The sequence below is a fragment of the Anoplophora glabripennis genome, unplaced genomic scaffold (assembly GCF_000390285.2).
Source record: "Anoplophora glabripennis isolate ALB-LARVAE unplaced genomic scaffold, Agla_2.0 scaffold103, whole genome shotgun sequence".
NCBI classification, from domain to species: Eukaryota; Metazoa; Arthropoda; class Insecta; order Coleoptera; family Cerambycidae; genus Anoplophora; species Anoplophora glabripennis.
Window position 1 is genome coordinate 1,115,979 of NW_019416259.1, and position 13,280 is coordinate 1,129,258.

The 13,280-nt window shown below is 34.9% G+C and overlaps 1 protein-coding gene across 4 annotated transcripts in view; it reads left to right on the forward strand.

Annotated features, from left to right (window-relative positions):
- The window catches only part of LOC108903343 (putative fatty acyl-CoA reductase CG5065), a 55,872-nt gene extending 44,081 nt beyond the window's left edge, over positions 1-11,791 (forward strand). For all 4 annotated transcript variants that reach the window (XM_018705488.2, XM_018705489.2, XM_018705487.2 and 1 more), the window contains exons 3-8: positions 3,866-4,120; positions 4,182-4,491; positions 7,370-7,537; positions 7,595-7,799; positions 7,858-8,058; positions 11,123-11,791. In XM_018705488.2, coding sequence (XP_018561004.1) covers positions 3,866-4,120; positions 4,182-4,491; positions 7,370-7,537; positions 7,595-7,799; positions 7,858-8,058; positions 11,123-11,327 — 1,344 coding nt within the window. In that variant the 3' untranslated portion in view covers positions 11,328-11,791. The remainder of the gene's footprint in view (positions 1-3,865; positions 4,121-4,181; positions 4,492-7,369; positions 7,538-7,594; positions 7,800-7,857; positions 8,059-11,122) is intronic.
- Positions 11,792-13,280: the final 1,489 nt, after the last annotated feature.

Below are 13,280 nucleotides of genomic sequence, written 5' to 3' on the forward strand. Positions count from 1 at the left end.
AAGTTACAGCGTAAAAATCGATTTTTTTTTTAAATTTGAAAAATTAACATTTTCAAACATTAAGTTTTTTTTCGAAATCATGCTTTGTAAATGAGCCAAAGACCCAGAACATATTCTTAGAACATAAATGAAGAAATCTGTAAATGGATTGCATTTAATTTTAATTCTGTCGCCAAAGGCACTGATTTTTTATTATTTTTTTCTTAAAAAAATGGGACTATCATGTTATTTCGATCATATTTCCGTTAATTTTGATTTTAAATACTTTTAAAACAGCTCATTTTAAAGGTTTTTCAAAGTACTTTTAAAAAGGTTCAAATAGTTTGTTTCCTAATATTTATTGTTTTGGCGTTATATAACGTTAACTGGTTCCAATTTAGTTTTTAGCCAACATATAATAATATTTAAAAATCCATAACTCGGTTTATATTGCAATTAGAGAAAAACAAAATAATGCCATTAGATTTGTTTTTTATTACCTTTCTTTTTGTTCATTACAACTTTTTCGTTAAATCCAATGGTTTCAGAGTTATTTGCAAAAAACTGTCCGAAAACAAGCACTTTTTCGGTAAAAAATCAACATTTTCAATGACGGAAAGTACTCGGAAAGTATTAGATTATCCAAAAAACTTTATATAACATTTGTTACTTAAAATTGACTCCTCTATCGATTCCTGTAGTTATTTTGGGAGTAAAAATTTCCACCCCCAAGAAGGGTGGGAACCACCCCCAGGGCAAAAGCACACTTCGGCACTATATAAGTTTTGTTCCTTAAGGCATTCCCCACATTCAGTAAAAATTTCACGTCAATCGGTTCAGTTATAAAGAATTCGGAGGTAAAAACCCTGAGTAACTGGACTATTTACAAATTGTTGAAATATGACTGTAGGTATCTTAAATTGTAGGTAATTTAATTGCCTACAACATAAAATAACTAATATTCCGATAGGTCATCTAGATTTACGTGGGCAGTAAAAAAAGTGAAAAAAACACCTAAATTTATCACTTATTTTCAATTTGCCAACTTAGCGTCACTTCTTTCGAGGGTAATTGTTGATATTGTCATTCCACATACCTTTCCCCGTCATAAAATTCTCGATGGCATCTCGATAACTCTGGAAAATTTTACTATAACGCGATTCGCGTTAGTAGGTAGAATTCCTCACTTTCTCCGCTTGACCCGGTGACAGTTTCGTTAATTGTGTTTCTAAATGTTTGGACGTGCTCAAGGTGTTCTACATATTTATTCCGCCTTCTCTTAAAAAATGCATGGGCGTAGCTAGAATTTTTGCTTGACGTTGGCTCTGGGCTGCAAGCTCTATGGAAGCAGAATTTGCCTGATTAAAATTAAACATTTACTAAATTTGATTATAAAGTCGCTGCTTGTAATTAATTGTGGTGATTCTAAGAAAAAAATATACTTTTTATTCTAAAAAGGACCAATTTTGACTTATTTTTGCTACCAAATACCGGAGATCTTCCCCGGAGTTTTCCCCGGAATTATCCCCCAAAGTTTTGCCCCGGCCTTTTCTCCAGAGTTGTCCCCCGGACTTTACCTGGATTTTTTTCCGGGACTTTTTCCCCGGAGCGGTCTAATAATAGACGTTTCTATAAACAGTTTTTTTTTTTTCAAAAATAGGGAGCAATTTTCTAGGTAACTATTTGTCTATTTTAGAAACTAATTGGAATTGGAATATTACTCGTATAATTTATAATCAATATGGGGTCAAATGTAAATAGTATTAATTCCACAAAATATGTGCCAATATGAAAGACGATAATATTAGATCTTTTTTTCTGGGGTGGGTACCGGGTTTCCTGGGGTGGGCGTGCACACCCCTGCTCCCCCCTAGCTACGCACATGAAAAAATGTTAAAACGGTGTTCTCTTTTGACGTTTTTATAGTATTCCCTATAGCGTAGCAGAACGAGAAGCAGGAATCGGATATTAATTGGAAAATAGTTCATACTATGTTTCACTTAAGTCATATTTTTCCTTTCCTGTTCCACCAAATAAATTTCTTCATATTTTAAAATCATTTTCAATATTCACGTATTATTTGTGGTATTTCTTCTTTGCGCTACCTAATTTGTTTTTATTTTTCAGGTGGAACACCCTGAATAATATTGCATTTTCTAATTTCTTGTTGAATTCAGTACAACATTCTTCACAATATTCATCACATTTGTAGATCAAATGTTTGCCTCAGTGACTGTCATTTTTTCTCACCTCTACTTTGACATATAAAATATGTACTAATATTTTCCTTTGTTAAGTCTAAAACTATTTTTACAATTGTTAAGTTCACACTTTAGTGCATGGTTTATCTACAAAATTGGCATTAATGTTCTTGACAAGCGGTTGACGATGACGTGAACAATTGAGATGCATGGTTAGAAAATTATTTTTTTCGAAAACTGTCATTGAAAGTTGATTTTTACATGATATTTATTAGATGTCAAAACAGCAGTTTTTTTTCTACAGAATAATGAAATTATGGGTGATATAATCACTTCCCCAATTTATTTTTTTTTCTATCAACAAAATCATAAATTTTAACAGTAATTAATAATAACCAATTTAATTATCTATCAATTTAACAGGTAATCAAAGTATATTTTGATACCTAATTGTAGATGACATATGCACATGTCAAATAAATTAAATTTAAATGTCAACATTTTTTCTGTACATTTTTAATAAGTTTTTTGATAGTCGATTGCGAAATTCTTCTGCATTCTCGAATGCAGAAATAGCATTTCGCAATATTGCATCAAAAAATAGCAAATTTTAATAATTCTACACAAAACTTTATATGATAAAACTGTAGATCTAACCTCACCCCCGCCCCCCCTAATAAAAAATAAACAAAAAGAATTTAATACAGTTTTAGTGACATGTCTAAACAGAAACTTCCAGAACCCAGACCTATCCTAGCTGCTAAGACTAGAAGGATTAAAACCTTATCGAGTTTAAATAATCTATAATCCTCTCCTGAAAACTCCTTATTGCAAACGTAACAAGAAATTAAAGCCAGCACTTGCCATACCGTTCTTGCATGTCTCTTTTGATATCACTGAAAAGAATGGTGAATGATCTATATTTTCCACCATTTTTGAAATATTAACAATAGGTACTCCAGTCGATTTATAGCTTGAACGTGAAAAAATTATTAGTAGACATTTTATTTCACTTTATGACCGCCTGCACACAGGATAAGGATTGCCTGGCCTGTGCGATAATATGTCCACTAATAATTTTTTCAAGTTTTCAAGTTTTATGATCTAATTCCAGTGGAAATTTCGCTCTCCTAAAATTCTCATCATCGATATATGAAAAATGGTGTTTATTCAAATTCTTAGACAAATATCATTGTCATGCTGAGCACAACTGACACAGCATAAAACAATTTTATTTAAATATTTAAAGTCAAGAGATCAAATATAAATATTAAAATGTATATTACAATAAATATTTAATATGTACACTTTTATTATCTCAGCATATTTCAATTACAGGTTAACAATATGCATAACCTCATGTTTGTCTAACGCATGTCTAATAACTGAAAGTTTTAAATCATTTCGAGGAAAAATGTTTGGATAAACACTTCATCCATTTTTCGTATATACAGGGTGTTTCATAACTCTACCAACAGAACAGGCTTGTGTAGAGTATATTAAGGATTTTAAATATACAAACATCTATAGGATTTAAATCAGGTGTTGGAGAAGGTCCGCCACTGATAAATATTTCTTGTTGCAGTGGATTAAAGAAATTATTATAATTTTCAATGCTATAAAAACATCCGATCGTCCACTATAAACGTAAATTTTATATTATTGTAGCAGTTGAATTTTTACAGCTATTCGACCCTCTGCGTAAGGAGCGCCCCGCCGACCTGGCCAAGGTGCAGCCAATCGAGGGCGACATCACGCAGCCCGAACTAGCCATAACCCCCTCCAACATAGCGCTGCTGACGCGCACCGTCAACGTTGTGTTCCACAGCGCCGCCACCATAAAATTCGATGAAAAACTGAAGCTCTCTGTAACGATCAACGTGCTGGGCACCCAGAGGCTGGTGGAGCTCTGCAAGAAGATGAACCACTTGGAGTGTCTGGTACGAATAACGACACGGCACTGTCTCCCGTTTCAATTATATCCATAATAATCGTGTTTAGGTGCACGTATCTACAGCGTACTGCAACTGCGACAGGTCGGAGGTCAAAGAAGTGGTATATCCGCCGTCGATAGGCCCGAATCAGATCACCTCGCTCGTAGACGTGCTGGACGAAGACCTCCTAGACTCCCTGACGTCCAAGCTGGTGGGCAAGCGGCCAAACACGTACACGTTCACCAAATCGCTGGCCGAGTCCTGGCTGAAGGACAACAAGGGCGACCTGCCCGTGGTCATCGTCAGGCCCAGCATAGTCTTAAGTAGTATTAACGGTCCCCTGCCGGGCTGGCTGGACAACTGGAACGGTCCTACAGGTTGGTTATTTTCTTGAACCTATTCTATTATCGACTTTCATGTTTTTTACTCTATTTTAAAGATATTTAGGTTAATTCAAACAAATTCAAACACTTTTTTCTAAAAAATCCTATCGAGTAACTAGTATATAAGTAGAACCGTTTTAAGATTGCCATTACGTCACGCGTTTGTCCTAATATCAAAGACGGTCGTTGCGGGCCTGTATTCATTATTAAACGTGCTAAAAAGAGATGCAATGATGGTATAAATGTCTTGATAGTCTCAATCTATCACAAACGACCGTTCCAATATTTTATGTGTATTAGAGTGAAAGAAAATGGAGGACTTGTCTTTGGAATTAGAAAAATTTGGTGGCAAATTTGATTTTTTTGAAAATTATTAGTTAGCTAGAAAACCATTGAATTTAGAAATTTTTTTCTCTTGATATTTCTTTCATAAAATTCATGTTTTTGAGGAAAATGGCGAATCACGATATGCATTCGATCACATTTTGACATTTTTCTCGAAAACATTGCGTTTTACAAAAAAAGTATAAAGAGACAAAAAGTTTCTAAATTTAATGGCTTCCTAGTGAAACAGATAATTTTTAAGAAATTTAAATATGCGACCAAATTTTTTTGGCTCGAAAGACAAGGGGGCCCATGAAAAATTGTCTTAAGGGGGTTCCTCACCAAAAAACGTANACATCATACATTGCATATAGACATGTCTCGAAAACAAGTAAATATTGGGGAAAACTTTATAATACAAAAATTACTCAAAATTTAACGATCTTTCAGACAAACCGCATTTCCACGTTCCAAGAATAAAAAAAAGTTTTGGTATCGCCACGCCATCTATACAGAAAGATTTGAACTAACAATTCTAATTGCAATTTAAAGCTATTCGAGGGACCTAACAACCCCAGTTTCCGGAACTAAAACAAATTTCTTCATTTCGGAGATATTGGCAGCGGGAGTGTTAAATGGCACACCCTGTATATATTTTCTGAGCGTTGAAATATCGATTTTTTGTCATATTTTCATACTCAGTAACGCCAGTATTAAAATTTGCCAGAAATCCAGATTTGGGAATTCTCAAGATGACATTTCAATTATATGAAAACAGTGACTAATTTGACTAGGATTTTTCGTCTTAGTTCATACGAATATTGCTTGTGACGCAATGGAAAAGATACAGCAGTTTTAGTTTAGTTAAATTGAAAGACGCAAGCTGATAAAACTATAATTATTGGAAAACTAACATGTGTCATCTGTCATACATGTTTTATTTTAAACAAATGACATGAGCCAACTATGACTGAATTTTTTAATAATATTTGATAAAATATGGTTCGTCTCTGCCCTTTATAAGATTTGCCATTGTACAATTTTTGTTTCTGTATTAATCATTTATTTTTTTTTTTTAATTTATTGTTTGTTAGTTAATATGTGTTGTGAATAAAGTCATTATAACAATATTTTAAAAGAGTATTTTGTCTCAGTGTGATTTAAATAAAATAACAGATCTTCCTTTTACATCATACATTGCATATAGACATGTCTCGAAAACAAGTAAATATTGGGAAAAACTTTATAATACAAAAATTACTCAAAATTTAACGATCTTTCAGACAAACCGCATTTCCACGTTCCAAGAATAAAAAAAAGTTTTATTATCGCCACGCCATCTATACAGAAAGATTTGAACTAACAATTCTAATTGCAATTTGAAGCTATTCGAGGGACCTAACAACCCCCATTTCTGGAACTAAAACAAATTTCTTCATTTCGGAGACATTGGTAGCGTGACACATCCTGTATACAGGGTGTTTATTAATTTTTGTTCAAAAACATTGCAATTTGACGAAAATTGGGAAACTGGGAGTATTGATGATGAGAAACTCAAATATTTACATACTTAGTTTTTTGTTTAATGTTATTGGGGGGCCACATACAATGTTGTACCTGGATTTAAATAACCATAACATCTTTGTGTCACACTGTATGTTATTTGTTCCTAAACATACCTATTCTCCATTTAAGTTTACGTACAAAAGGTACTCTTGGTATTTGTCGCTGAAAGCAGCCGTTTTGTAACAAAACAAGTTTGAAGTCATACTAAATTCTCGAGGAATTTTTGAATGAGACAATTAGTGACGAAACGATTGGAATCGTGCGTTTTATCGGAAGGTGGCCATTTTCAACATTGCTTTGATTTTGTGTCAAAACTGATTATTTCTACGATTGTTGTTTGTAGTTACCGGCCATTTTTTTAAGAATAAGTTAGTATTAGGCAAAAAATTCAAGACACCTTGTTTTGCTGTAAAATGTTAGGCAAGTCCAAAAATAATAAAAAATCTATAGGTGTTCTTCATTTTATCATGAAAACATCGACTGACTCACGGCTAACTATGCCACTGGCGGCAGATAAAAATTGACTTTATACTAAAAATTCAGCTCTTTACCAACGTACAATAACTGCCAAATTTTAAGAACCTAACACTGACATTCAAATTTATTTCAAATATTAACAATTTTTTTTAATTTCAACCCTGTATCTCAGAATCTCTGCGTTTCCGGCCACATGTTTATAGGAACTTTTTTTTCTTTAAATATCATAAGAAATTGTGCCCTGAAGTTATGGACCGCATCTAGAAAACACCCTGTATAATTTTTACGGGTAGATATAGCGAAAAATTTTTTTTTGAAAAAATAACAGCCGTCATAGCGGTTAACTTACAAACATGAAATTTTCAGTCAAATTGTTATAACATCCCCCCTTAGGTTTCCTATTTGCTCATTTCGTTTGCCCGTAATGACAACCAACTGTCCGTTCCGGGTCACGCCGTACAATACTTGTAAAAACGTAGATTAATTTTCATGGTACTGCTTTCAGGAATCATAGCCGCCGCGGGGAAGGGCGTTTTCCGGAGCATGTTGGGCCACCCGGACAAAGTAGCGGACTTGGTGCCCGTCGATATGGTCATAAACCTAATGATCGCGGCGGCGTGGCGGGTGGGCACCACGAGATCCAGGGAGCTGCAAGTATACAACTGTTGTTCCGGTACGGTAACCCTTAACGCTTGGAAATAACCCAAACTTGAATGAATTTTTGTCGCAGGTCAAAGAAAACCCATCACGTGGAAAAGGTTCGTAGACTTGAGTTTCGTGTATTTCAGGAAATATCCCCTCTCAGAAATGACGTGGTACCCCGACGGTACGATTACCATCTGCAGGCCCTTGAACCTGGTGAATCAGTACCTGCTCCATTGGGTGCCGGCTTATATCTTAGACTCTTTGGTGTGGTTGATGGGAGGTAAACCGATGTAAGGGCAACGATTCGTTGATATCTTATTAAGATTAATACGTTAATTCCGTTTTTAGTCTGTTGAGAATACAGAACAAGCTGAGCAAAGCGGCGGGCTGTCTACAATATTTCACTACGCAAGAATGGAGTTTCGATGACGAGAACGTCAGGAACCTGGCGTTGACGTTAAGGGAGGCGGACAAGAAAGAATTCTGTTTCGATGTGGCCAAAATAGATTGGGAGAGGTACATAGAAAACTACGTCCTAGGTATTAGAAGGTGAGTCACTAAAATCGTAATAATAATTTAACCGTCAAGCTTGGGGATGGTAATACTAGATGGCGGCACTCGCAAAAAATCCCCGTGGCAAACAACGGGGGATTTTAGCGAAGAGTCGCCATTTAGTATTTCAATTCCTATGTTTGACTGGGTGTTTAATTATAAATATACAGGGTGTAATTTTGATTGGGGGTCATATTTATACCTTTAGAAACACTTATAAGTTTGTTGAGCTAGCCGCATAGCCAATTGGAAGCTACGACATGTATTGTTTTTTGTTAAAACTCATTTTCCTTGAATTTAACAATGAAGACACACAAACACCGTACTGAAATAAATAAATTTTAAGGTTATATACTTAGGCTACACACAGTCTCTTTAAATTTGACATAAAGTTAAACGTAATAAAACGCGTACGACTGCCCGCAAAAAAACTGACACTCATTTAAAGTTACATCCTGTACGCGGCATATGTAAACCAGCAAATTCACATGAACGGATATCGCGTAACGTAAAAAATTTACAGTTTGGAAATTGTACCGTTTTTGAAAAAAAATCCAATTGAATTTTCCATATTTCTTTGCGTATTACTAAATTCATTTAAAAAATTAAAAGTTGGCTTTGGAAGTCCAGGTTAAACATCTGAAAATCAATAATTATACCTCGCGGTCGAAATTATAGAGAGTGACTCATCGCTAGCTCTTGGACTAGTAAGGAGGATGAAGCGTGCGAGGATCGAAAATCCATCAGCATGTCTGCGTAAAAGGTAACAAGATATAGAAAATATGGAAAAAAGTCCGAGTCACTTTCTATAATTCCTATCGCAAAGTGTAGTGTATACAATTTGATGTTTTAATTGAAAGCGTTTTGAAGAAAAATTGTATAAACGGCGCCATATTCAAAGAGTTCTTAGCCGCCTTAGGAAGAGTTTTGGTATAAACTGATTTTGCTCAAATCGGCAAAAAATATCCACACGCGCCATTATTCCATGGCTAGAAATTGGCCTCAATGATTTGGGATCGAGGGGGATTATCCCTCTTTATCCTGCCTCATCTCGTGTAGGCCTGGACAGCCTTCGTAGGTGGGCCCCATCCGTCGTCTACCCCGACCGCAAATGCGGCCGGTGTAGGCGCTTTGTGGGACCTCCTTTTGTCCTGGCTGGGCCCCGCCGGCTAGGGCCCTTTCTTCTGGCGCTCTTCTTGCTTCGCCGGCTCATCTGTGAATATTCACAGAGATATTTGAGGTAATCGTTTGTCGGTTGTACATTTATATTTAAAAAAATATGTATACATGATTAAAAAAAAGTTTTACCGATATTGTATACATTGTAATAATGAGATGTTTTCTAACGATTCAGACAATCCATTGTGTAAAATTGTATATATACATAATATATAAAAATAATACAGGGTGCTCCAGTTAAAACTTCCCACGTGGAAAAAATCAGAATTAAAAAAATAAAAAAACTGAAACCACGTCGATTCTCTTTTCAAGGGGCACATGATGGACGCAGAGGTTCAATTGAGTGGCCTCCCAGATCGCCAGATCTAATCCCTTAGACTTTTTTCTGTGATGACACTTAAAGTCGAAAATTTATGCAACGCGACCGAAAGAGTGTCATCAGATAACATCCGAAAAGTTTTGAAAAAATTTTGTATGGAAGCGCAGGGAAACCATAAACGTTTAATAAAATAATATTATTTCATTCATTAATATATTGTCTTATTCTTTGTGATGATTTCATTGTCACATCCAAACCAAAATTTAAAAAGTCGTATGTCGTCGTGAGCAGAATCGAAAAAGCTTTAAAATGAGGTGTCACTCAACATAGGGTGCCACTTAAAGTTTAAAACACCTGCTTAAGGGGTAGCTTCCTAGACACCAAAACGCTATCACGTGTTTAACTGGAACACTGTATTTTCTGCACAAGAGGTTTCGAGTTCAAGGGATTATACAGAGTGATCCCGAGGTAATGGGTCAAAATTCGTGAGTAGATTCCCCAAGTAAAAATATTGCGATTTAGCCAAACTTACCTTAGTCCAAAAGTTGATTGATAGTTAAAGAGATACAGGGTGTTAAATGTAAAACATTATTTCAGTTTTTTTTAATTGATTCCTTATATCCTCACAAAATTTTGGGGCTTGGAGTTCTTTCAGTAGAGGAATTGAAATCTGGTCACATTTTGGTTGAAGTTCATAGAGGGCGCTAGCTGCAGTAGATTGAATGTGTTAAAAACGACATAACTTTTTTGTACTTTAAGGTATCTCATCTTTGGTAACGAATTCTTATTTTTCAACTTTTTTCACACAAAAAAGGTACACTTTATTAAAGTAGCTATCTCGCACCGTGTTCGAGATATTTGGCTTTGAAACTTCCAGTGCTGTTGCATTAAATTACAATTAAGTACCTACATTTTAATTATTTCAACTATTAGCATTGAAAGTTTCAAAGCCAAATATCTTGGAAACGGTGCGAGACAGCTACTTTCATAAAGTCTACCATTTTTGTGTAAAAAAAGTTGGAAAATAAGAATTTGATACGAATGATGAGATACCTTAAAGTACAAAAAAGTTATGTCGTTTCCAACACCTTCAATCTACGGCAGCTGTGAAAGATTGTACATTACAAATATAAAATTCAGTTACAAGTACGAGTGCCAATAAAATTTTAAGGAATGTGATACAAAAATAAATCTCGAGGATTTTGTTACATACATTTTAACATTTTGACGAAAAACGTAATTCCGAGTAGTTCCGAAACTCTATAATTTATGACATAACACTTTGCCACTAACAAATAGCCAATAAACTACCTAAGGCGATTAGAAAAAGATGGCGAAATAATAATAAAACTATTCTTAAATGAATAATTTCAGTATTTTTAAATTATATCCCGATCACGATTATTTGCTTTTACGCTTTCAAGTGCGTGTAAAAAAGACGGCTAAATATGATCGTAGTGCCGACAACGGAGTAAGACTGCTGGTTTACATAGCTGGTATAAACGGAGCTTTCACTTTTAAACCCGTAGCAGCGGAAAAAATTTCTATTACTCTTTCCCCCAGGTTTATCTTCAAAGAAGACCTCTCCTCCATCCCGAAGGCTAGAAAACAAATCTCCCGCCTGTACTGGACGTACAGGGTGATGCAGGTGATATCCGTGATGTGCCTGTGGCACTTCCTCACGCTGCGATACGCCCCCCTGCGGCAGTTGTGGGTCAACGCCCTACGACTCCTAGTACATTTAGCAAAGATGCTGCCATTTTTATAATTGAACTCAAAACTGGCTGGAAGGGGGAGTGTTGCGCTTCTCCTCTCGCGGAGTACGCCACGTTCGAATACGGAATGACGCGTTCAAGCCGTCGTTTGCGGGAGACTCGTGTCTGTACCTCGATTTTCTTTCCCGAATGTGACGTGGTGTTTCGGTATGGTGGTCACGCTAGTGCTTCCAAACGTTTAGCTTCCGTTGTTTGACCTTACGCACAATTTTTTAACGTCCGGTGTGTTCTTTTTAGCTCGCCTTCGGTCGTACAACCGCTTAGACTTAACTTAATCTTAAATTATTATTATTATTGCGGTGAAGCTTCGATATGGATGAAACTTAAATTTAGTGTCTGTCGTTTTTCGTAGGAGAAGAATTAAACTATATCGAAACATGGGTTGTTAGTCCTGTAGCCAGGGGGGTCCCAATTGCCTCCTTCATTTAGATGGAGTTAACCAAGTGTGTTTTGTGTATTTTGAGCTGCAGAACACGAATTTTTTGGGTAGAAGTTTGCCCGGATGTCGATAAGTTTTTTATTAACAAAAAACTTGCAAAATACTGAGAACTTAGTTTTTGGCAAAATAAAAAGTATTTTCTTGTTCTTTGAACCATATTAAGATGAAAATGTCTTGCAATTTTTTCGTTAAACGCATAGTTTCTGAGATAAACGCCGTTAAAAACTCGAAAAATGCGAATTTTGCGATTTTCACTTGTTAGTAACTTTTGATTGAATAGTTATTTTGTAATTCTGCTGATGGCGTTTGAAAGTTCACGTTAAATACTACAAATTGTGAGTAATTGCAGTGTGAAAATTTGTTTTTTCCACTGTTATTTGAGGTTATAAACAAATAGCGATTGAGCGTTCAGAAGGGTGCGCCGCCATGTATGTAAGAGAGTGGTTACCTTCTTACGGGCGTTTAATACACGATCTTGACGCGTACTCTTCATTTCTAGACCAAAGAAACGATGAAAACTGAACGAAACATTAACAATTTATTGAAAATTTGCAATATTACAATAATTAAAATTAAAATTTTTTTGACAAATAATGCAAAGATCTGATTTAATGAAGCTGTTCGTCTTCTTGTAATATGAACGTTAATAATTCTACATCTTCAGTGCAATTTTGAAGCGCGACTACAAACAAGTATTAGAAATAAATGACAATCGTTTAAAATAAAATGCATTAAAAAGACGCGGAAAATTTGAAATATCAAAGATATAATATTTGCATCGTTAATTCTAATTTGCTTTGTAAACATTATTATACGATTTATATGAAAAAAATTAGCTAAATTATTAGTTTTATTTAAAAACGATAGTAAAAAAGTTTATACTTACTTATATTAAAAGGGCAACATCGTATAATTTAGGTGTTTTTATAATTATTATTTTTTAAACTTGTATAATAATTTTAATTATTGTCATATTGCAAATTTTCATTAAATTGTTAATCGTTTCTTTGGTCTAGAAATGAAGAGTACGCGTCAAGATCGTGTATTAAACGGCTGTAAGAAGGCTCTCTTACATACATAGCGGCGACGTTAACGTTTTATCCAAATTATTTGAAACAAATTATTTAAAATAATTAAAACCAACAAAAATAAATTTATATTAAAAGAATTGAACTGAATGTTTTCCATATCNTTAAATTTAGTGTCTGTCGTTTTTCGTAGGAGAAGAATTAAACTATATCGAAACATGGGTTGTTAGTCCTGTAGCCAGGGGGGTCCCAATTGCCTCCTTCATTTAGATGGAGTTACCCAGGTGTGTTTTGTGTATTTTGAGCTGCAGAACACGAATATTTTGGGTAGAAGTTTGCCCGGATGTCGATAAGTTTTTTTTTAACAAGAAACTTGCAAAATACTGAGAACTTAGTTTTTGGCAAAATAAAAAGTATTTTCTTGTTCTTTGAACCATATTAAGATGAAAATGTCTTGCAATTTTTTCGTTAAACGCATA